The sequence below is a fragment of the Grammomys surdaster genome, unplaced genomic scaffold (assembly GCF_004785775.1).
Source record: "Grammomys surdaster isolate TR1022 unplaced genomic scaffold, NIH_TR_1.0 126115, whole genome shotgun sequence".
Taxonomy (NCBI): domain Eukaryota; kingdom Metazoa; phylum Chordata; class Mammalia; order Rodentia; family Muridae; genus Grammomys; species Grammomys surdaster.
In genome coordinates this window covers 7,704,988-7,729,905 of record NW_021620923.1, presented here as the reverse complement: position 1 = coordinate 7,729,905, position 24,918 = coordinate 7,704,988, and the positions used below count along the sequence as shown (strand labels likewise).

The window sequence follows — 24,918 nt, the reverse complement described above, 5'->3', positions numbered from 1 at the left end:
ACAATATTTAAGAATAGAGTATACATTATCTTTAAAAATCTATTTATGGAGTCTGATATTACTAAATTTATCACAGACTGTGAGATTAGTTTTGTATCAAATAATAACAGAATAACATTCTCTTAACATTTAATCTATGGAATAAAAGCAACCTTTTCAAATTATCTTTATTATTTCACCATAAAATTTGGCCCAATATAATTGGCTTATATTAATTTTTTAAATTTGGTTCATCCAAATAAAATATTATTTGGATTTAATTTTCATTTTTCTCATCTCAGCAATAATAGAAATCCTGGATTATTTGAGAACCTATAGGTTTTCATATTTTCTAAGCATTCAAGAATAGACCAATCTAATCTCTTACAAGTGTCCAATTCAGTAAGTATAGAATGTTTTAGAACTATCTAATATTTAATGTGTTAGTAATTTCAGTCCTTACTAATACAATTTAAAACTCATAAAAGTCTTGAGATGTATGCAGAGAAATGAGAAAGTAAGCCAGTCTCTCATACGTGGCTGGTTCCCAAATATCTCCCATCATGCTCTTCTGTCCTTCCTTCAAGAATCATGTGTAATTGATGACATAGTGCACAAAAGGTGTGCCAAGAAGAAATCTTTCCCAACAATGACATATGATTATCATGCACAAGTGCTATCATATGCTCCATAGCCAATGCACTATGTAGCTTTTTAAGTATGTTTAGGTTCCATGACTCTTTCCATGGTCTTTTAGTCATCAGTAATTTTGAATTTAAATTATTTCATCTCTGTTGTGGAATAGTAAAAATAGAAATAACCTAAAATACTCAGTTCTAGAAGATAATTAGAAACAGGTAAAATAACACGATCTGAGATTAGGTGGAATTAGAAATGTCAGAAGAAATGCAAAAATTGCATGAAACTTTTGTCACATACTTAAACTTTCTATTTGATCTAATTTGATTCTGGTCTTTTACCACTTAATAATTCACCTTAGAAGGAAGAACTCTCAGCTACTGCTTAGAATAAAAATATGACTAAAGAGAACTAGAAAATGGCTATGTACAACAGGACCGGTTAATTATACTAGAATTAAAAGAGTAAACCACTTCTTTCAAAAACACCCTCTACACCTAAGTACAGAAAAAAATGTTATTTTTTGAAGAGTACTTCTTAGAGCCATAAGGTATTTTTTATACTTTCAGTTGTGAAAGATGATATCCAAAACAAAAGTATATGAAACAAATATTTACTAATTTATCAGTGACCTATTATTCCAGATTTTGTTTGTATATATACATGTGTGTGTGTGCGTATTATGTATATGTGTATGTATGAATCATATGACTTAAAGATGACTTGTTAAAGGACACATGTGGTATTAGAGGTTATTGTACTAACAGCTCAAGATCTATGAGTACAGGTGGCTTGATTAGGATCCAGAAAATTAGAAATTATAAAATGAGTCTGAGAAGTATTCATAAGTCTAAATATTCTTTCCCCCTTTTTATAAAATTCACTTTTTCTTCTTTAATGTCTTGCTTCTATAAATGAGTAGCAATATTTAATAAAACAAAACAAATACTTTGGTAACGGCTGTTTAAAGTATTAATTTTGGTCCTTTAGATAATGATCACAAAAATGGGTTTACATTTTCTCACTGAAATATGAGCTATAAAACTACTAATCACTTGCCTTCTAGCTAGCCTGAATGTCATTATAAAGTCCATTCTGTCTCTGCCTTTCAAGTGCCACCATGTCTGCACCTCACATTTTTGATGTTTCTAGAATTGGATATATTTTTAAAACCATTATACTAAAGAATAATCCAATAAAGCATCAAGATAAAAAACATAGCCATAATTCTTTTTTACTGTTTATCTTTTCATTTCTTCAAGGAATAAAACATCATTTTTATATAAAAGTTAATCACATGCACATATAATACTAAATATTGATGTAAATTTAGTTTAATAATTCTATAACACAAAATAATCTACTTTTTGCTGTTTGTTGCTTATGTTTTTTCAGAATCTTTCATATTATAACATGCTGACTATGTTAATTTAAGATATTGAGACACACACACATACACACACACACACGCATGCACACACACACACACACACACGTATTAACATTCCATGATTATTTAAAGGATATTGGAATATGGATCCCATAATCAATATATGTGAAGTGACAATCAAATTTATGATATATAACTGTAATTTGTAAGTAGTGAAGTGTAAAATGACAACTAAACTCAATACTTTTACATAACACTTCATCTATAATTTGTACAATGTCAATGCTTAACTTTGTCTCACATATTGATCCTTGGAAAATATTATATATGTATTAATTTAATCAGTTCCTGAGATATTTGTGTGAAATGTAAAAGTTCCTGATGACAAAACTGAGAATCTGAGTTCAATACCCAGGACATACATGGTGGAAAAAAGAAATAACTCAGATAATTTGTTTTCTAACCTTTGCATATGTGTGATGGGATAAGTACACACAAAATATATAACTAAAATATACGAATAAAATATAATAGTATTCAGAATTAATAATTTACAAAAGAGATGAAGTGTGTATATTACACCTTCTTTCAGAATTTAAGTCATATTAATCTAGAATTAAAACTTAAAGATATTTGGAATGTTAAAAAAGTTACTTGGGAAACTTTACCAAATAAAAGTAATTTTTTACGTAGATATGAACATGGAAATTAATAACTTTACAGAAATTATTAAGCTCATCTTTTATTTCAAACAAGAGATACCTCAGTTATTTTCTTAATAACCAGATATTAAGATGATCTTATGAGATTTGAACATCAATAACATCAGCTGATAGCAATTTCTAAAACTATTTTGATTATGACACATAGAAATATAGAACATCAATTTCTCTAAATACATGATTGAATTTTAAATTTTCTTTTGCTAACTAACTGAATGGTGTTATTTTAGATGGGTTGTTAAATAAATTCATTGAATTTCAGGAATCATTAAAATTTAAAGATACAAACCCAATTTACTATAATAGTATGGATATCTTTCAATGCTGTACAATATAATGTGCTATATACTAAGTACATAAATATTTCAATTTTAAAATATCAAGGGATGATCTCTATCATTTGACACATATAATACAGTAAACAGAGGTTTCCTTTAAAGGAAACAAGCATTTTCATTGATAGGAAACTGAGAAAAAGTTTTAAATCATGAAATTTGGTTTATGAGTTTGTGTGCCTCCAATCCATACATTGTGAGGAATTTAAAATGATCGTATTGTATAAAATAAAAATTCTAAAGCATCTTAAAGAATGCAAGACAAACATCAATATCTGGTCTACTGAACAATAGTCCAGACACTTTTGAAGTAAGTTCCAAGTGTGACTTGTGAGGCTAATGCTGGCTTCCAAATAAATATACTCTCAATCGTAATATTCTATTACAGCCTACTCACATGAAGAACCACATCAGCTCAGGAATAAAAATCTTGAACTAAGGAACTTCTGTGTGGAAGACCACTGTGAAGCTTGTTTTATAATAGATACATCAGTCTATTACCACTCTTTTTTAGCTTCAAACTCTGCTCAGAACTACACACCGTACTCCATTGTTCTCAGGCCGCCAGAGTGTAGATGCCATCCATCAAGGAATGGAGGGCCTCAGAGCCAACATGCTCGGTGTCTTTTCTTCATTTCCTATCATGCCAGTTTTAGATCAGAAAGAGCTTTAAGTTGGGCACACAAGAAGACATCTGCTCCTGCCTCAGGTGCTTTCCTCAAGTTCCAGATCCAACTATTTGTACTCTCCATGCTGTCATCTTCTCGCTATCACAGTCGGCTTCACAGCATCTTCTCTTTCTATCCAGTCCCTTTCTATGCTCCTGTATGAGAAGCATCCTCCCATTCTGAAACTAGCTCGTGTTTCCTTCTCTGTATCTGCAAACGCTTTTGAGGAACTCTGTAGCTATTTACTATATATTACCATCCATTTTGCTTTCTAACTCTGACTACAAACTACCACCTTAGTCTTACATAAAATCATATCTTCTTTATTCACAAATATAGTCCTTCCCATCCCTACTGCCACCTCTGCTCCCCAGAACAATACAATCAACCTAATTGAAAGTCTGAGGAATATATAGTTGTCACTTGGCACTTACCGTTCACTGTATTTGTTTTTTTTTTCATGGAACAAAAATTTTAATACAATAGATAAGTTACTTAATGGTGTATTTTTGGAGTTCCTTCTTAGTTATTTGCTTTATGGATGCTAATAAAATGTTGGTATGTAACCGACATATTGCTTCTGAGAGAATAAATGTAACCGATATTTAAATACAATATGTACAAAAATTGCACTGCTTGCAGAAAATATTGTAGAAGTTCCTTCTAAAAGTCTACAAATCTGAAAGACTAGTCTATATCAGTAAAGTAGAAAATTATGAAGAAACTTCACTTCTGAATGCTGGTGTCAGCATTTTAAAATTGCTAGACTCCTAAGTCATAAACGGCAATCAAAATGGTGTGAAAACATCCTTTCCTTCAAATGTTAATGAAGGAATTAGAAAGGAATCTGATCTTGTTAAGGGGGCTTGTTCAAGCACAGCAGATCCTATATAGCCCTGTTGGGATGAAGTCACTTCCAGCAGGTACAGCATACAATAACCTGTAGCACAGTGCAACACTTTTTTTTTCTAATCAGGAGTTTTTCAGGTTAAAGGTATATTGTGCTGACTATAAATGCAGTATGTAATTTCTAACTTGTCAACTAGTTTTGGTTTCTGGCAATTTTTCTCCTATCAATGGCATTCAGGATGGATTTTCGGAAAAAAAAATTAAGCCTAAAGAGTCCCAGAAGGCAAGGCTGCTTGTTTTTCTCCCAAAGACTATGACACAAATAGGGAGGAAAGCTGCTGTCATTTAGTCCGAGGTCTACACATCTATACCCTTTCAACTTGATGGCATCAATGATCCCATTCTCGAGGGGTAATCAGTTCACTTTAAGAGCTATTGCTAGATGACCACACAAATGGATAGGATTTTGAAGATAACAGAATTAAGGTAAGAGTTATTATTACATTATAAAGAGTTCATATCTCTATGACTTACACAATAATATCAGTTCCTCAGTATTCTATTGCTCATTCTGCAGCTACCAGGAGAACTAGGATGAGGCTAGTTTACTGGATTTAGTTTTTATAAAGAAGGGTATTTATCTGCCTCTGTTATACTCAGCCACATGTGGCAGTCTATTTAAAGGGATAACAAGTCTAGACCTCTCACTGAGCTGGCAGACATCAGGCTAAGAGGACCTCAACACAGCAATGTGACCCTCCTCCACAAGAGAGTTACCATAAACCCATCTCTTCCATAAAAAGAACCCTTCTTGAAATTCTCTTAACATCTTCCAGGTTTCTTCCACTGGCTTCTGATGCTAAGTGGAATCCTTATACAAAGATAATAATAACTAAAAAAAAAAATCTCACCTCCCAAAATTGGACAGTGCTGCAATTTTAAACTGTAGGAGGTAGCCAAAAGTTCTATATAATTACAAGGAAAGTTTATGAGTAAAATCGATGTCTTATGTGAAGGATAGAAGTAAGTATTTTCCCCTTTATAACACATTACTTTCCAAACTGACACAAGTAAAGTTAAACTGGAGAAAGCATCTAAAATGCCTCCAGCTTGGATGGTCCTGCAGTATTTAGATCCACATTCAGTCTTTGCCTGGAAGTATTTTACCCAAAGTAGGCCACGTGATTGGATGGGAGACCCATTGCTACCATTTTAGGGAAAGGTAAATGAAGTAACAGATACAAGGAGGATGTGTGGTAAATATTGAGAAAGCAGTAATTGCTTTTCGATGTGTGCCCTGTGATAAAGGAATCAAGAGGTGGTTTTCATGTTATTTACTTTAACCACATGTATTCATTGTATTAAAAGTGGTGAGTTTGGTCGGGCAATGTAAATAATTCTTTTTAAACCCGATTCTTGATTTTGATCAGCCAAACTGACCTAAAAGAAAGGTATTCTGACGGCTATGCATTTAACCTTTTTGCATGTAATTTTAAGAGGTAATATTCCTAAAGATATTATTCTGCTTTTGAAGTACAACAAAGTAAATTCATATGGTACTCTATACTACAAATAACATCAATATTTAAACTTCAAAAAGTGTTTTGGGTACTTGAATTAGTGTTATCAAATGCTAACATCAATTTGTACTTTTAGGATAGAAAAATCACTGTTCTTACCAAGACACCCATGTTTCACTCTAACAAGCCTGAGGTTTAAACCTCTCTTTAATTATTTGCTTCAATGATGTTTTCCACTGCCCCCCACCCCCTTCACTTGCCAACACAGTAGTGGATTTCTGACAATGACTTCTCTGGAGATGCGTCTTTCATTGATTAGAATTCCATAGTTTTGGTTTAGGGTTTTTGTTGATGTTTTGTTTGGGGGTTGCTGTTGTTGCTTTGTTTGTTTTAGTTTTTGTCTGTTTGTTTTTCTCTCCCTGAGACAAGTAGTTATGTGGCTCATGCGGCCCTGCAATTTGCAAGTAGCTGAAGATGATCATGAACTGCTGCTGTGCTGCCTCTACTTCCTGGGTACTTGGATCACATGTATATGACATCATACCTATTTATTTTTTGTAATTATTTCTTTATGTTTCTGTTTATTATTTATTCCTATGTCTATGTATCTATGTATCTGTCATCTATCTTTCTATCTTCTATCATCTTTCATCTATCATCTATTTGTCTATCTTTTATCTATCTACTTTCTATCTACTATCTATCTATCTATCTATCTATCTATCTATCTATCTATCTATCTATCATCTATCTATGATTCTAAGCATTAACCCATGCCTTTTGAATGCTAGGCTGGATTCTGGTAGTCTTATACTTCATAATTAGAAGTGTTTTTCATTGGTAAATTCTCTCACACACAAACATATTGTACAGAAATTGTTCTGGAAAGGGTACCAATTTAGTCACCACACTACAAGTAGCATGTAATTTTTTTGACAACTGGTTTTAAATTTAAGAGTAGTTGAGTTTTCCAAAAACTGTTAAAATTCTATAACTAAACTAATCTCCCAGTTTCTTAAACAGAAGTAATGTTGGTGAATTTCTTCTTTCACACACATGATTTTAGGCTGTCCATTGAAAATGTTTTGATGCCCCATCCTGAGAGGTCAATGAAAAGGCAAGGACAGGCTGAGAACCTCCCTTGTGGGTAGTGTTCACGGAACATGGTGGTAGAATAGTAGAAATGGGGCAATGATTATTTTAGATTCTAAAATAGTATATGATATAGTATTTATGTCATCTATAAGGCAAGAGGCTATACGTTTATTTTATGTAAAATTCTATAGTTTCTGAGAACGAGAGTCAAAATTCTACTTCAAGGGTCATGACATAAGGTTTTAATTATCAAACAAATGAGCCAACTCAGGACCATGACTTTTTGTAAAAGAACTCTGTATACAGCAGGAAAATTGTAACTTAACTAGTTTTGCACGTAAGTCAACTAAGAAGACTTTAGTGGCATTGATTTCATGAAGCAAATATATTATTGATGTTGAAAAATTTGAAAGACAGATTCTGAATGAAGGTTTTTGTCCTGTGATACTTGGCCCCTCATCCATCTAGATCTGGAGGAATATTTATATTAGTGGGAAATATATGCATGGATTTTGTACCATGACAGCTGAAAAAAGTCAATTTATGCACTGCAGTTTCATCTTTAAAAAGATGGAATTCAGTTCAAGGGTGTTCAGTGTTCTATCCAAAACTCACACAGCTGCACACATGCATACACACACATGCATACACATGCACACACTTTTAAATGAGTTATAAAACAAACACAGTGCCTTCATCTCCACTCGTCTGTGCAGAATTTGGCAGCGTATTTAAACAGCCAGAGGCGTGCATTTTCTACAGACATCAGGGATTGCTCTACTTTTACATGTCTACAAGTGATGTGTTAAAAGAATCATCCAACCAGAGACTGTGTAGAAAGATCTCAGACAGCATTGCTGCGAGCTGCAGCTCTGGGGCTTTCCATTATTAGTGTTTGTTGTTGCACAAGGATGTCTACTCTATCCTTTTTATTTTATGCCTCGTGTTTTCCATATATGTTTGGAAAGAAAGTTTTTTCCAGGAAAAAGACTCATTATTAGCACACATAATTAATTTACCAGCTGGCTAGGTCTGTCTCTATATGACAGAACAGATTTTTGTTGAATCGCTCATTAATGTTTGCTTCCCTGTACATCTGTTCATGACCCAGTCTTCCCATTGCTAATCTATAAGAATTCTCTTACCCAGGAATACAACTGGGCAAGTAATAAATAAATATATAATCTTCCAATGCCTCTAAATATTTTATTTCTTGTAATTGTAATCATATGTCAAAAGGGACTATAAACCTTCAGCCTAGTTACTATGATGACCAGAAGTACATTTCATTTTATTTCATTTCATTTTCATTTTATTGTACTGAGTACTCATTTACTTACAAGTCATGGGTATTTTTGTTCTGAAATGTGAAATTTTTCCTCCAATATTAGGTATGTGCATATGATAATAGTATTTGCTCAGATCTATGACAAGAATTTAATAGGAATTTTAAGATATAAAATTATTAAGATCAATCTGTTTGAAAATCAATTACATCACTCAACTATACCTGTGTTATTTTGTTGAAGTTATCATCAAGCACTAATAAACTTAAAGTTTGTGATTATTTTCTGTACATTAGGAAACTATTCGGAATAGTTTCTTAGGGGAAAATAAGTTTAGTTTCCCTGCCTCGATTTGCTTTTCTACCATAGTGAGCAAATCTTTTGTTTTGGGTACCCAGCATCCAGGTGGGGAGGAGATAATTTCCCTAGAGTTTGAAAAGGGATATTGAGCCACAAAGCTTAAAAGTTTCCTTTGTTGTAATGTTCTATAATTTCTATATGTACAGTACTTTGTCTTGGAGCATTTATGACATTTATTATTAACAATAAATATTAGGGGAAATAACAGCTGCAACTGATTCTTAAAACTGGAAAGGCACATTTAATAGCTTGAAACCCTTCATTAGACTAAAGCATATAGACATCTAAAAAAGAAATAGACTCTTACTGTTAAGTTTGTAAAATATACTTTTTTATAAGGCTCTTTCCAACAAACAATAAAATGTGACAAGATCACATATTACACATATGTGTGCTATTTAAATGTTTCATTACTAAAGTAATTATCTTGCAAACAATGTCAATGTCATCTTTATCATTACTTATTTCAGTAAACACCTACAAATACAAATAAACTAAAAGTGCACAGTGGTATTTTAGAGCTATTAAATTAATAACTCATTCTTTCTCCCTTGATTGGGAGAATAAAAATAGAAGCAAGTTGCAATTCTATTTAATCTGTAGTACCAAAATAATAGCTGTAGATAATTTTGCTGGTTTTACATGGTTGTAAAAATTAAAATTCCTAGAAAAGAATATATGTATGCATAAAGTTAAAACATGAACAAGTATATGCTGTGTAATTTTATTCAAAAGTAACACTGTATGAGTTAAGATAAAGGATTGATGAAATCTTTAAAATCTGAATTGTGGAAAAAATGAGGACACAGTAGAATAAGTTGGTCAATGGTAAAGGAAGTTAACCTACATGTAAATATTGTTTTGATGAAACAAAGGGTAAATTTGAATAAGGAAGGAAAATTTCATGGGAACTTTCTGTAATATTGTGTCTCCATTACCATACAAGCTCCATACCATTACCATTTCTCCACAGCAGCTTTAACATTGCTGCCCAAAATGGTTGCCTAATATGTGCACCTGTTCTAATTCCGCAGCTACTGGTAGAAGAAAGAAAACAGCTAGCCATTTGATCTGCCTACCTTGCAGTATTTCCTTGTGACTCTCAGGAAGGGCATTGGTGCTAGAACTACTTATTCTTTAGAATGTTTACTGAAATTATATTCTGTATACCATGTTTTAAATAGATCTGGAGCAAAGACAGTCCTGTATGATTATTTACACACACACATACACACACATGCACGCGTGCATGCACACACACACATTTTGTGCATTTGCTATACTATTCAATGTTCATCATATGTGTGTTTGTATATTTGATGCAAGTGTTAGAAATCTTTCTAAAATGAGTTTATGAACTAAAAATCACTAAAAAAATCTGAGAAAGAAGTAAAATTTGGGATGTTTGTATTTATTTCTCATTCTCTATACATATTATATCTCAAAACCTTCGCATCTCATATAATTGTTATTTTTGAAACAAGATAGGTTTCAAAAATTCTGTTATTTTTATTTAATTATTGAGATACAGGCATTGCTAGGCCCAGGTGTAGAGAAGATGGCAAATCAACTACTGGGCATAGGTTTTCTCTTTCTACCCTGTCAGGTTTCAAGTAACAAACTCAAACATGCAGGCTTGGCAGCAAGTACCTTCAATAGTTGAGACATCCCAATCTCTATTCCCCTGAAAAGTGGTTTTAATTCATTGATGAGAAATAAATATAAAACAATTTAACCCTTATCAACCATTCTAGCTCAAACGAATTAGACTAAGGTCACTGATAATTCTCTGTAGCCACAAATATCTACTATGATGCCTTTAGTAGTTAAATGTTGATCGGGGGCCACACTGCTTGGGTAAATAATTTATGTAGCTTTGTACAAATTAATGTTTTCTTAGAGAAACAAATTATTGAACTTATCCTGCTCTAAATATTAGCATTTATAATGTTGGATATTGCAAGAATTTTCCTATGGTTCTTTCATCAGGGACTTAAAGTTGTCTTGTTCTTTCAGAATTCTCATTAAAGGTAAGTTTTAAATAAATAGCTAAAGCTGCCTTCTGCATTCTTAAGTTTGAAACTTTAAGAATGTAATGGGTTAAAGGAGAGGAAGAAAACCTTCAGTGCACATAGCCCAAAATCTCAGAGTTTATAACAATTAAATATCAAAAAACTTCAACACTCACTACCACTGGCAGTCATGGAATAATATCTAACCAAAGCCTAGTATCTGTGTTGTTCATGTGTTTTACAGGAACATATTCCAACCTCCATCAATTTAGGAATCGATAGATGCAGGCAACTGTGGTAGGTTCAGGCATGCATCCTGCGTCATAAAAATGTCTTCTGTATGAGAGCTATGTTAATTCATCACAGCTAATGTAAAAATCAACCTCGGTGTAAAATATGAAAGGGTAAAGTTATCGCAAGTGGATTGCATGCAGCACTCATTTTAAATCAAATGCCACTCAAATTTTGTCATTTAGTAGGGTTTTGAAACAGCCAAGCCATTAACAGAAGAGTGTAGCTTTTACATGTATACAACCAGTGACTAATGAAACATTATACCCAGTGTGCAAAGGGGAAAAGTACCCTTTAGTTTGTAATGAACCCAATTGGAACCCCCTTTAAACACAGTGCAATATGGTTTCACTGTCTCACCGAGGCTCTCATTATGTGTGTCAATAATACTAGGTAAACTGCTGTTGAGCTTCACAGTATTTATCTAGCAGCATGAATAGCATTAATCTATGGGGTGCTTTCGATGAATTGAAGTTCAGGAGTAAAAGCCAAGACTGACTTCTTGAAAAGTGCTTCGAGAAGTATTTATTAGAAATATGTCAACTGCCAACAACTTAAAGGTAGCTGGCTCTTGGCAAAATCGTGCTGTTACCAGCTTGAAAACACCAAGATAGCATGAATTTTTCCCAACTTGAATTGCTTTAAAGGAACAAGTGACATATTTTCATTTGGGTATATTATTTCTTCACTTACTTCTCCTTCAATTCTCCATGGTTTTAAGGTCCATTTATGTGATCACAGCCTGCCATTCTCCACAACATGCAGGCAGGAGTCTCATTTATTTGAGGGTAGCGCTTATAAAACTTAAGATAAATCAGGTATACTACACTGTACACATGTTGTATATAAATATGTATTCTTGAATCCTGCTCTTAGATTCTCAGGAATTTTTGTGAATTGAGCACTAGTTATAATGAATGCGGCATTTCACCTATATAAATTTATCACACTTAACTCCAGCCTAATTATTACTATTGTAATAATATTAGAGTAGGGATCTTTCTCAAGGTTGATATTTTTGAAACTTTTTATGAAGTATTAGAAATGAAAAACAGAATCTATAATTTCCAGTGTGTTTATTCGTGAAAGTCTTAATCACCATGTGTCTAGCAATGTATAGGAGAGAGATTTTATCAACAGCAGTTTTGAAAATAAGAGAACTATAAGTTATTATATTATTTTCTTCATCCCTTATAGTATGATAACAGAAGAATACTTAGAAATATGATGAAACAAGTTTTTTTCTCAGAAAATTAAAACTTTTCAAAGAGTTAAACTTAATCCCTCAAGGATTTTGCTCACTTTTTCTTTTTTATTGAGAGCTAGGTAACTCATCCATGTTTCTAGCATCATATGCACATTGACTTGGATGAAAGACAGCAAACACATTCTTTCCATGATTCTTAAAGTCCATTGATCTTATCACTGCACTTTATTATATTCACTTGGAGCTCACTTTTTAGTAATTATTCCAAGGATAAACTAATATGCTCAGAAAAAATTACCTTGGTGCAATATATGTTGGAAACATTGCTACTAATTGTTTCTCCTAGAGGCCCATGATACACTTTAGCATCTATGAGGAACTGCCAGAGGCTATTAATAAATGCAAGCTAACTACATTAATTACAGGATTTATTCATGTTACAAGAAGAAGACTTTTCCATCTAGTCATAGGTTAAAGCCACCTTATGAAGAAGCCAAGGTCTTTGGAAGTTGACTAAAACAGTCATTTTCTTTTCTCATAATTACTTCTGCCCTTTTTGTATTCATACCAATTTTGAATTAAGCACAGTGGAGGGAAAATGATTTCAAATTATCACTCATAAGAAACTAATCTTTAGACCTGCAAACTTTTGTCCTACTAAACTTCAATGGCATTATAATCTTTGTGTGGCACAATTCAGTATTTAAAAAGCACATTTAATGATAATAAAATGCAGTTGGTTCAAGAGAAATGTTTTCCAGTGCTCTGAATTACAACATAAAATCACTTATAGTAATTTTAAAAATCAACTAATTTAACTTATACAACATTACCAAATATCAAATTTAATTAATTATAATTAGGCTTTACACAAAATAATTTTATTTTTCTACAAATGCTTTACTTTCTTCTTAATAGCCAAACTTGAAACATATTAAATATATATCTTGAAGATATTTATACTCATGAGAATTCTTTCTGAAAGAAAAATAGGACTTATTTCACTTATTATTTTTTTAACCAATTTTGGCAGATTTAAAGTCTTTGATAGATTTGAACAATTGCCCACCACCACTTTTCTTCCATTCACATGTAATGCTTTCCAAAAGAACTTACCATGTACAATGAGGACATACTCTGCGCTGCTTTGGCCAATGGTGTTAGTGGCTTCGCATCGATAAGTGCCATTGTCCGTTTTGTTCAGGAAGAGAATGTTGAGTTCCCTACCACTCACAACCATCCGATCAGGATCTGGTAATTCTGCACCATCCTTCGTCCACAAAACAGGTTCTGGCCTATTGGATACAGGCATGCATGTAGAGAGAAAAAATAGGAAATGTTAAATGTTCTGTGAACAAAATCAAACAATTCAAATAGACATCTTCCTCATGCCTAACTGTGTGTTGGCTTTGACAGGATATCAATAAGCCATCAAACATTACCTCAGAATAGGAGGCAAGATAAATATACTTTAATTCTGTTCTAGTTAATTAATAAGATACGTGTTAAGGGTGTTAAGGAACAAATTTGTTGAATCTTTGTAGTTGTCTCTTCTAGGAGTCTGCTTATGTCAGTTCTTTGTCCTGATGCTGCTGTTAAAGACTAGCATCTCACAGTGATCTATTTTTTTGCTCAGATTTATCTGAAATAATACTCTGACAGCATGGTTCTACCACTGAGGCAAGATGCTTACTGAAGCTCTCTTCTTCCTTTAATCTCTGCCACTTTTTTCATTCTTCTAAAGAACTTGTCTAGATGTGTTCCTTCCAAAAAGTGGACTCAGCAGAACAGCAATATGGCTTAGCAGGTAAAGCACTTGCTACATAGTCCTGAATATAAATTCCATGTCTGGTAAAAATAGAGCAAGTCTTGAAATGTTCCTTCTACATACCACTACGGGAAACACACACACACACATACTCTATTTTTAATCTTTACAAAATGAAGTCAGATATGGTATGACAGTTCTTCCTCACTGAAACCTATGATATCCTTTATAAATGAAATAACAGATACGCTTTCAATTTTACCAGGATTGATAAATATGAAATATATATATTTCTTTCTGGCCAAGTTGCTGACATGGTACTCTTGAAGAATTTTTACTTAAGGGTACTGCTAAAGTAGTTAGGTCTTAGCACCAGTTTCTGATAATGATCCTAATTTCATTGCAAATACTTGTATAATAAAAAAAATCTTTTGTTTCAAGGAGGTCCACCTATGAGATACTATATAATAATATACTCTCCATGTGTTCCTGAGAATCCTCAGAAGGGAGCTACTTAGATACAGAACAGAGACTTCCTCTCTTAACTTTTTATCTTTCATGAGAGTACAGAGGTTAAAGTTGAGTCAGTAGCCAATGCTTAATAATGTGATCAATCAGAACTATTCTATGTAGCCTCCATGAAAACTGCAAGACGTATTGTCTTGTGGAAAGTTCATTAGTGGAAAAACTGCTCATAGAAGCCATGAGTTAGCAAACGAAAACCCTACTGGCAGGAACAGGATACCCCTTATGAGTTGTTGACCAGGTAACTTCCAGAGACCTCCCCCAGAACAATGCAGGCAGTTGGTGTTCATCCACTTGTTTCTTGTTCACCAGAATTAGATGCTAAAAATATTTGCTGAAGCTGCCTACACACCAGGCTTGCATGCTATAGAGATATCTGCTGGAAATGAGCTTGAAACTTCTTTCCTCACACCAAAATTTCAGTGCCTCAGAAGGTGCTATGCAGGTACAGAAAAGGCATCTGCTGTCTTACCCAGCTGTGAATCCTTTAAACTATGGAACAAATCTGCCAGGCAAGATATGTCCATGTGTGGAGTTTTGGTCCAACTGCTGTGAAAGTAAAAAAGCTCTTTTACTGATTTTGAAGCCTGTTCCATAGGAAGGAATCTATGCCTTGTAGCATGACTTATAGTATAAATCTATCATAACCACGTGTGGCAGAGGGGGATCACAGAGTGTAGAACAGTGTTTGTCATGCTTCCTAATGCTGAGACCCTTTAATACAACTCCTCATGTTGTGATAACTCCCAACTGTAAAGCTCTTTTGTTGATACTTCATAACTACCACTTTGATACTCTTATGAATCATAATATAAATATTTTATATTCAGGATATCTGATATGTAACCACTAAAGGGGGGTCACAACCCACAGTTTGAGAACCAGTGCTTTAGAAGGTAACTGAATATTGTTACTTAGCTAAATTGAATTACCATCAACTTGTCTTTGAAATATTTATATCTATATGGAAAGAGAAATGCTATTCTCAGCCTTAATCAGAAGCTTCTTTCCAGCATATGACAATGGATACAGAGACTTCATAAAATACCCAGAATAAGAGGTGAATGAATACTCAGTCAACATTACAAGAGATTGAGCAGAAAAAAAATGGAAGAGACTGAAAATGGGAAGAAAGGCTACAAAACCGCATCTTCTAGCCAAGGCATAGGCATCACGATGACACACATATAAGCAGCTGCAGACACCTGCACTGGGTCTACACAGGACTGGACCCACTATCAGTCAGGAAAGGATGGAAGAGGTCTCTGCAGTGTCTTACACCTCACTGCTAAACTATTTCTATTTTTTAGTTTCTGGGAGAATGCAGTCATTGCCTTTATTGGAATCTGACTGATGACATTACCAGGATGTCATGGTTAATTTCAAATCAGCCTCAGACACACAACCCAAGTGAAACTCAGTGTGTCATAAAACAAAATGATGGTTATGAATCTGGAAAGGGGATGGGTAGGACAAAAGAAAGTTAGTGGAGATGGGAGGGAAAGAAGTAAGGGAGGGTCAATGGCATAATATATTATATCACAAACATGTATGATTTGTAAAGGACAACATAAAGTATATATATATATATATATATATATATATATATATATGTGTGTATATATATATATGTATATATATATATATATACATATATATACATACACATACACATACACATACACATATACAGAAAAATGTTTCTCCCCAGATTGAGGAACTCAAGTTTGTCTTTTTCCTCTACACATCTGCATCTCCTCATTTAGTAAGTCATCTGTATTCTTTCCAATAACTTTTGTAACAAAGAGAAAAGAATTTCTCTGAGGCATCCCAGCAAATTAATTCAATCTAGGGAGGGAGTCATGGCAATGCTGACTCACAGTGTGTTGATCAGAAGGATGTTTTACGGTCTGCTATGTGTAATTGGTCTAAGACATAGTAGCAGTTTCCTGGGATTGAACCTTCCTAGTGTGGGATCTGACACTATCTCCAGCTACATAGAGACAGAATTGAAGTGAATTACAGGTTTCTTTATGGCTGTCCCTGGAAGGACTGATAGCTGGAAGAGAGAAACTGGCTGGCACATATATTTTTGTGAATAGGGTGAATTATAGTAGTGTGCTAGTAGAGAATAGTGAGCAGTTTGATTTTTCCTATCTCTTTAGAAAGAGAAAGTAAAGAAATAAAGGCAATTTTACTAGAATTGTACTCATGAAGTTTCTGAAATAACATCTTTATATTAAAATCACTGTAGAAACTAAGCATAAGAAATTATGAAAAGTTATTTTTTCTCATCCAAAGATATAGATAATTTAATAATATATCTAGTAAAAGAAAATCTAATGCTAATAAATTTCTCCTTGCTCTATATTTCCTACTTACTCTACTTGCTCTTAGAATTTAATAATTTGAATTTTGGAACACCCTATATAATATTATGTGTGCATATTCCCAGCATTGCTAGAAATGATAAAATAGGTCAAATGAAACTAGGATTTGTATCAGATCTAAAATAGTAGAGTCTTGGTGGTTTTCCCAAAGCCATAAAAAAAGGCATAATAAAAATAATATGGAAAAATTTTATTTAAAGCCACTAACTTTTTCACTTCCTCTCAAATGACACACTTATAGCAATAATTTCTTGATACACAAGTTAATATTGATAAACACAGAGATATAATTGTCCATGTGCCAAAAATTAATACATCCAATCTAAATTGAAATGGCATTTTTCTAACTGGTGAATATGTTTTCAATTACCACTTAAGCACATTGTTTGATAAATACATAAGTAAACTTAGACTTGTATTTTAAAATTGTATAGAAACATAAACATCTAAAGATTTGTGGAAATTTAAGTGCTCAGCCTATATTTTAAATTTTTCTTCTAAATGCAACTTCCTTCTAGTAAATGAGAGAAAAAATAATAGAAAAGAACAAAGAAAAATAACCTTTGTATGCATTGTGACAGTAAGAGACTGAGATTGAGTCTGTGTTACATCTATATAAAAGCTCTTCAGGTATTCCAGATCCTACTCTGGAAGATAACTCTTGCAGGTGATAAAGGTGTTCACATCACAAGATGTAATTTGATGAAACAGACATTAGAGTTTATGTGCAGATTATGAATAGCCTAGACATATTCAACTTAATATCAAGTGCTTTAGTATCCCTTTGTGTAGCTTGTGTTTCATCTTAATATAGAGGACCCCCTACGCTTTTTCTAATTGGAAACTACAAATGATTAAGTTTCTTCCTTCAGGTGAATAACACACTTCTCTCCATAAAAGGAGTTCCAGCCAATAGTTTTTATATACCAAGGCTAAAGAAAAGAAGAGGTGGAAAACACCAGGAATAACAGAAGAGAGAACAGCAGAACTGATATTCCACAGACCAGTCTTACAGTGAGAACATTAATACAGTCAATAGAGAATGCCCCTTTTATGTTACAAGATCCTTAGAATTTTTAGACAACCAGTATGAGGTAAAACTTCATGTTACTTTTCTCTACTAAATCTCCAAACTCATAAAGTTGATTTTCATAAGGGGTTATACCTATGGAATTTTCTAACAGACTCTTTTTTCTTCTAAGATAGAAAGTTATGGAAAAAAGAATAGTAATCAAACATGTTCATGGATTCTTTCCTGTGTTTTAAAGTCTTAGTGAAATAGATTACACTCTTACCACAATTTTTAAAAAGTTAGCTCATTGGGTTTTTTTTCTCATCATGAAAGCATTTTTTGAAATTATAATTTAATTACAGTATTTTCCCTTTCCTTTCTTTTCTCCAAATTCTTCCATATACTCTTCCCATTCTTCTTATGCATGGCCTTGCCTCCACTATTAACTGATATTGCATGGATATATGCATATATATGAGCATATATCCCTAAATACTAAATATAATCTGTTCATTCTCTTTATTTTTCCTTGTAACATTATAGATTTTCAGGGATTATAGTTTAGAAATGGACAAAAGACCACTGTGCTCTTCCCTGGGGAAGAGCATCCCTCCTATTCCTCACAACTCTCAGTTGCCTATAATTCTCTGTTAGGGTTGAGGCCTTGGAGATTTTTCCCTGTCCAGTTTAGCATATTCACTGGTATATCATGATCATTCAGCTCAAATTTGGACAGTCATGATGGCGAGTCTCTATGTGTATAGCATCTAAACTGCACAAATCTGAGAAGAGGTTTCCAGTGTCACTCATAGATAATTATTTATAATTAGTAGGAATTGTTATAATTCTTTAAGACTGCCAATTTTTTTGAAATGTTAATACAGATTAGATATTATAGTGGATTAATAACTTCTACTCAATTCATTTTGTCTTTAGAAAACTTGTTCTGTGGAGTATCGGATAGTAGTAATTCTTCTAATCCTTCCAACTGTAAGTGAAGTTATTCCTGCTGTACTCTGTATGCACCGTGGATAGAAAACCTTTCACACACCTCCCAATTAGTCTCTGCATTAGCTGTATGTTTTTAGAGAAGGATAAAGAATCAATATGTAATTTACCTACACAATAGTGACTCCCATGATTCAGATTGCCCTGCAAAACCTTTCTTCAGTGATTTTTATAGTTGGACAAAGTAAAAGAACATCCAAAAGATGGAAAAATGTCTAGGCTAAGCCTCTTTGCTAGTACTTACGTCCTTCCTTGAGTTCTATAATTTTCTGTCACAATCACATATATATTGAGATCTAACACTAAAATCCTTATGAAATTTAAACATTTTCTAGGTGAAAATCACTTCTTGTAATAGCATTCAAGTAAGCATCATGTTCTCTCTCAAAAGACAGAAATTCAGGAAAATTTATGTCTAATATTTTCTTGATGACAAAGGAGAACTTCCAATAATCCTCTGCTTTTATATATCACGTAATCATTTGAAATGCCCACTGGCTTAATTTCCATTTAGAGATGCCATAGTTAGTCAATAGATTTGATTAAAGTTTTAATTATCAAAGGGATGTTTCAAAACACAGTTACTCTTTACAAATAGTTCCACAGGATATTGAAACAAATTATGATTTGATCCCAAATTTTGAGTTAAGCAAAGCATTTTATATAATAAAATTATTTCATAATGTGGGCAAATCTCTTGTTTATGCCATCTGGTTTGATGGGAAACCCCAATGAATATGAAAACTACATGAATTGGAGATCAGCTTGAAATTGAAAAAATGTCGAGGAATCCTAACTGTGTTGTGTTCAGAGAAGGAGGATCCTGAGCAGGAATGACTCATTTTTCCACTGTTAGACTGAGACCACTTCTTAAACTCAAGCCCAACATTTAATTGACAGAAAAAGAGTGGGAGAGAGGAAGAAGAGAAAAAAGGGGTGAGAAGATACAGAGAGAAGAGAGATGATAAAAGATGAGTTTGTTTATTGTCTTAAGCTTTTAAAGCAAATGTAGAAAAAGTTCAAAGAAAAAAGTGTTCTTTAAATGTTGAAACTAACTGTTGGGGTTTAATGTTAAGTAGGAATAGCAAACTATGATTACTTCAAAGGTATTTCTCAGGTTGATCATCTTAAATGTAAAACATATGCAGTCATTTGTTCAAAGGATATATTTCTCATATATGTTAATATTACACATATATGTAAATTATTATAAAATATTGTCTAGTGTATTTGGAGTAAATACTGAGCCTCAGTTATTTTTCAGATTTAACTGTTGTGTTATTTAATAGAAAAAGAAATGCTTTCCCTGTGTCATGTGTCATTTTTAAATGTCTTGTGTGTGTGTATATATATATATATATATATATATGAGTGTGTGTGTGTTTATAAATACACATGTGCACAAATATACATACATGTTTATGTACATGTTTGTGAGAATCTGAGGCCAACATCAGGTGTCCTTTCTCTGGAGTTGCACAATTCTTTTTAATTAATACTAATTATTTTCATTATTATTGTTTTTGTTGATGATAATTATAATGATGGATGTTATTGTTGTTGCTGCTGGTGGCTGTATTATTGTTATGTATGCATGATATGTATAGTGCAAGTCAAGAATGTTGTGGGCCATTGCAAGCATATCAATACCATATGACAATTCCTGGAGTTGGTGTCTTTTTTCATTTTATATTTGCATGGATTCCAGACACAAGTGACAAGTACTGTAATACATGGAGCCATCTCATCAGTCTCCCTAACTTTTAGAGACAGGGTCTTTCTCTCACCTGTAGCTCACCAATTAGCTATGTATGATAGCTGGCAATCCCCAGAACGCTCTGTGTCTCTACTTCCTGGTAAGCTACATACGCACAAGTACATTTTTCCTTTGCTCTCCTAGCTATATTATCGAGCTGCCCTCATCTATTAAAATTTGCTTTATGATGCACAGAAATCGTGAATGTTGCAAATAAACAAGACTGATTTGTATTACAACATAAATGTCAATGGTTTTTCTACTTAGAACATTTCAAAGTCTAAGAGCTCTGTTCTCATAGCTTGAAATTTTAGTGTAAATGTAAAGAAAAATATAAAACGATGAGTGTGAAGAAAATAACACAAATAAGGAACATACTTAAATAACATTGCCTCTAAATATATTTTTTTCTTTGCATTCCTAACTTGGTATAATTAACCTGGAACTAGCTGCATACTAAGACCATGTCTCCAAAATTAAAATGAATAAAAATAAAATAAAAAAATGTTCATTGTGTTACCAAAAGAGTCTTTGTTTTCTTTGATGACTACTCTTCTATATTAACGCACAATGAATACTTCTGTGTTCTAGTCACTGCTGCTTGTTCTTATTTTATATATATATATATATATATATATATATATATATATATATATATCCCAGTTTCATGAGATCTTTCAATAGTTGTTATCCTCACAAATATTCCTATTGAAAAGCTCAACAATGAAAAAGTCCTACTTAGAAGTCACCATTAGTACTTGTATGTGACAGAGACAAAGACATCTTAAAGCAGTCATAAATGAAGACAGATTGATGCGCAAAATTTAAATATGTATACTCTTTTAAGTTTTCAGTTGAAATTCTAATTCCAATTTCTTCACTCACATAAATAACACTCCTCAAATATACTAAAGTCTTATAGCATCAAGTAAAAGTAATTCCATTACATTAGTGTACATGCTTGGTTCTAGTAATGAAGCCAACATTAGACTTATCATACTTAAATCTTAAGTAGTAAATAAGATATGGACTTTTCTGATCAAAGTATATCTTATCATATACTAGGTCATGAATCTTATGTTCTAAGATGCTTTTTTTTTCCTCTGAGTTTAAATGTTTATGGTTGAAATGGAAAATTACCTATATGCCCTTTAAAAAGCTTGATGTTAGTGGCATCATTTTAGAGTAACTGAGAAATTCTGACTTACTTTTCACTTTTTAAATGTGGGTATTTACTGATGTTTATTTTAAACTACAGAGATATAAATAATTATACTTCACCCTGTATAATTTAAACCAACTTGTGCCACAACAAACCAAAGATTATCCCTGAACAGATAACACTCTCTGATCCTAAAGGATAGAGAATTTTGTACTGAAGTTAAAAATATTCAAAGTTGGGAAAAATGCTTGAACTAATCTCTTAGGGGTTTCTAATGAAGGAAAAGCAATTACTCAGGCCTTATCTACATTTAACATTTCTCTGTTTGATAAGCATAGAATATTAATTTCTAATTAAAATTCAACAAACCTTGAGTAAATATTCATTTCACCATACAACAAATATGAGTTTACATTGAGCATAAAATCTCTATGATATGTTTAACAATGATCATCCTTAAATAAGGAGTTTTTGAAGCTTGTTTAAAAAATATCATAAACTCCTGAAGTCTTCCTCTGGAATAGTTTCACATTTTATTTTTCACATCAACATTTGTGAATTTGAAATTCTCAGACTATAGCTGATTCTCTGCTGTGCAGAGTGTCAGGATAAGCTGAATCCAGAGAACATAACTCAAGTGTCAGAATCGATGTTTAGTTCAAAAGCCATTCCAGTTTACAGTTAGGTTGAAATGATAGGGTTCTGTTTCCTTAAAATTTAGGTCCATCAACCTCTGCTCCACACTTTGTCTCATCTAGTATTTCTTCCCTTAAGTATTTTCTTCCCCCTTCTAAGACACCCCTCCTCCCAGAACTCCCAGGGACTAAACCACCAACTAAAGAGTACACATAGAGTGACTTATGGCTCCACTCACGTATGTAGAAGAGGATGGCCTTGTTGGGCATCAATGGGAGGAGAGGTCCTTGTTCTTGTGAAGGCTTAATGCCCTAGTGTAGGGGAATGCCAGGGTGAGGAGGAGGGAGTGAGTGGGTGGGTGGGGAAGCACCCTCATAAAAGTAGGGGAAGGGGAGATGGGATAAGGGGCTTCCAGAAGGAAAACTGGGAAAGAGGATAACATTGGAAATGTAAATAAGAAAAATATTCAATAAAAACAGCCCGTTAGGTTCACTGTTCCAATACTACAGAATAGCACTAATTAAACATTTCTACCTACTTTCATTATATAACTGCTATAAATTTAATTTATCCCATGGCTTGTATCTTGTCTAAATCTAACACTTCCTACAGAAGTGATAGTGAGGTATAACTCATTTATATGGTAGTTGGAGAATAAATGCTTTATATAAGTAAAGGCTGAATAAAAGTTGAATGTGAAATTTAAAACTTTGAAAGTACACTTTAATCATTTCTATGAAATTCATCTCAAAGGATTACACTTTTCTGCATTATTAAACAGAACAGTATTAACAGCTCTCTAATTTTTCTGAAACTAGAATTTCTTCAGTTAGAAATTTCTATTCTGTAATGAGTTAAATGACTCAAATTTACCATATTTATTCTAAGAGTGTCCCAACACCCTGACTGTAAACATCATGTTTAATAAAATGATTTTTAAATTATTTATGTACAATTATTATTATATTATTAATAATTATGTATAATTATTGTTGCATAAAATTATTTATGTAAAGTTATTATACATTTTTAAAGGAAATACTGGGACAAAGAGTGTAGCAGAGATTGATGGACCTGAATTTTAAGAAAATAGAACCCTATCATTTCAATGTAACTGTAAACTGGAATGGCTTTTGAACTGAAGATTGGTTCTAATGTGAATATTCATCTTTCCAAAAATTTAAGATATTATTTCCTGTTCAAATTTCTTTTCTTGATTTTAAACATGAAAATGTGTGTCTTCTGGAATTGAGGTTGTGTATGACATATACGTGTATGATCCAAGATTCATGCAAGAAATTTTGTTTTACATATTTTAATTGAATAAAGCACTGCTCCAGTATACAACATTTCATTTATGTCATTGACTAAAATATCTAACCTCTATAAAGATTTTGAATTAATTATGTTTATATATTTTGTTTCTTCCATATATTTATGCAGAAGAGAGAGTCAAAATATTTAACAGTCAGTGTAATAGGTAGTAAATAATAAACTTGTAAATTATACTGGCAAGTATGAGAGGAATATTATTTACAAATGTACAATACATACTATAGAAGCAAGGTTAAGAAAAAGAAGAAATATTATTGAGTAGAACTTTTAAAAGAACAAACTAGTTAACCCTTTAGTGAACTCTTTCAAAGATTTCTTTTTCCTTTTACATATTAATATGGGTAAGAATTTGAGTAATTTCTATTTCTGATAATCTTCCTAAAATTACCCATGATGATTTTTTAACCACATAAAATATCTATAGCAATATTTGGTTAAAGATTAAAAGTTATGTAATCTTATATCTCAGTATATTCACACATGACAGATATTTTAAATATTTGAGGCAAAAGGAATCTTTTCTGCAAGTCTCATCCATAAATGTAATGGTAGCTTTTCCAGTATAGTATCTTAAATATTGAGACATTTTGAGTTTGATTTCCAGCTAAACATTTACATAATCCTCCAAAATAATTGCCTTTTTTTGTAAGAAAACTGGCTTCCTGGAAAACGTTCAAGAAGTGCATATTCTCTGTGGATCTATAACCACGGTGCTGCAGACTCTGATGGGACTTTTACAAGACACTGGAACATTTAATTGAAAATGATTGAGTGCCCAGCACACCACAGATGCCCAGCCTAAATAACAGCCGTGGAGATTACCGAGAGTCAGCTTCGTGTTTTACAAACAGAACCAAAATATCCAGTCTCATTTCCAAAATAACCACTTGTGAGCTTCCAGAAAGTAAATGTGTGATTAAAATTTGAAGCCATGGAATGGAAGTAACGGACCATATGGGCTTCAGCAAGGGAA

The 24,918-nt window shown here is 32.8% G+C and overlaps 1 protein-coding gene across 2 annotated transcripts in view; it reads right to left on the bottom strand.

Moving 5' to 3' along the window:
- Positions 1-24,918, bottom strand: part of Cadm2 (cell adhesion molecule 2) — a 919,498-nt gene that overhangs the window by 70,598 nt on the left and 823,982 nt on the right. For both annotated transcript variants that reach the window (XM_028756256.1, XM_028756257.1), the window contains one exon: positions 13,470-13,648. In XM_028756256.1, coding sequence (XP_028612089.1) covers positions 13,470-13,648 — 179 coding nt within the window. The remainder of the gene's footprint in view (positions 1-13,469; positions 13,649-24,918) is intronic.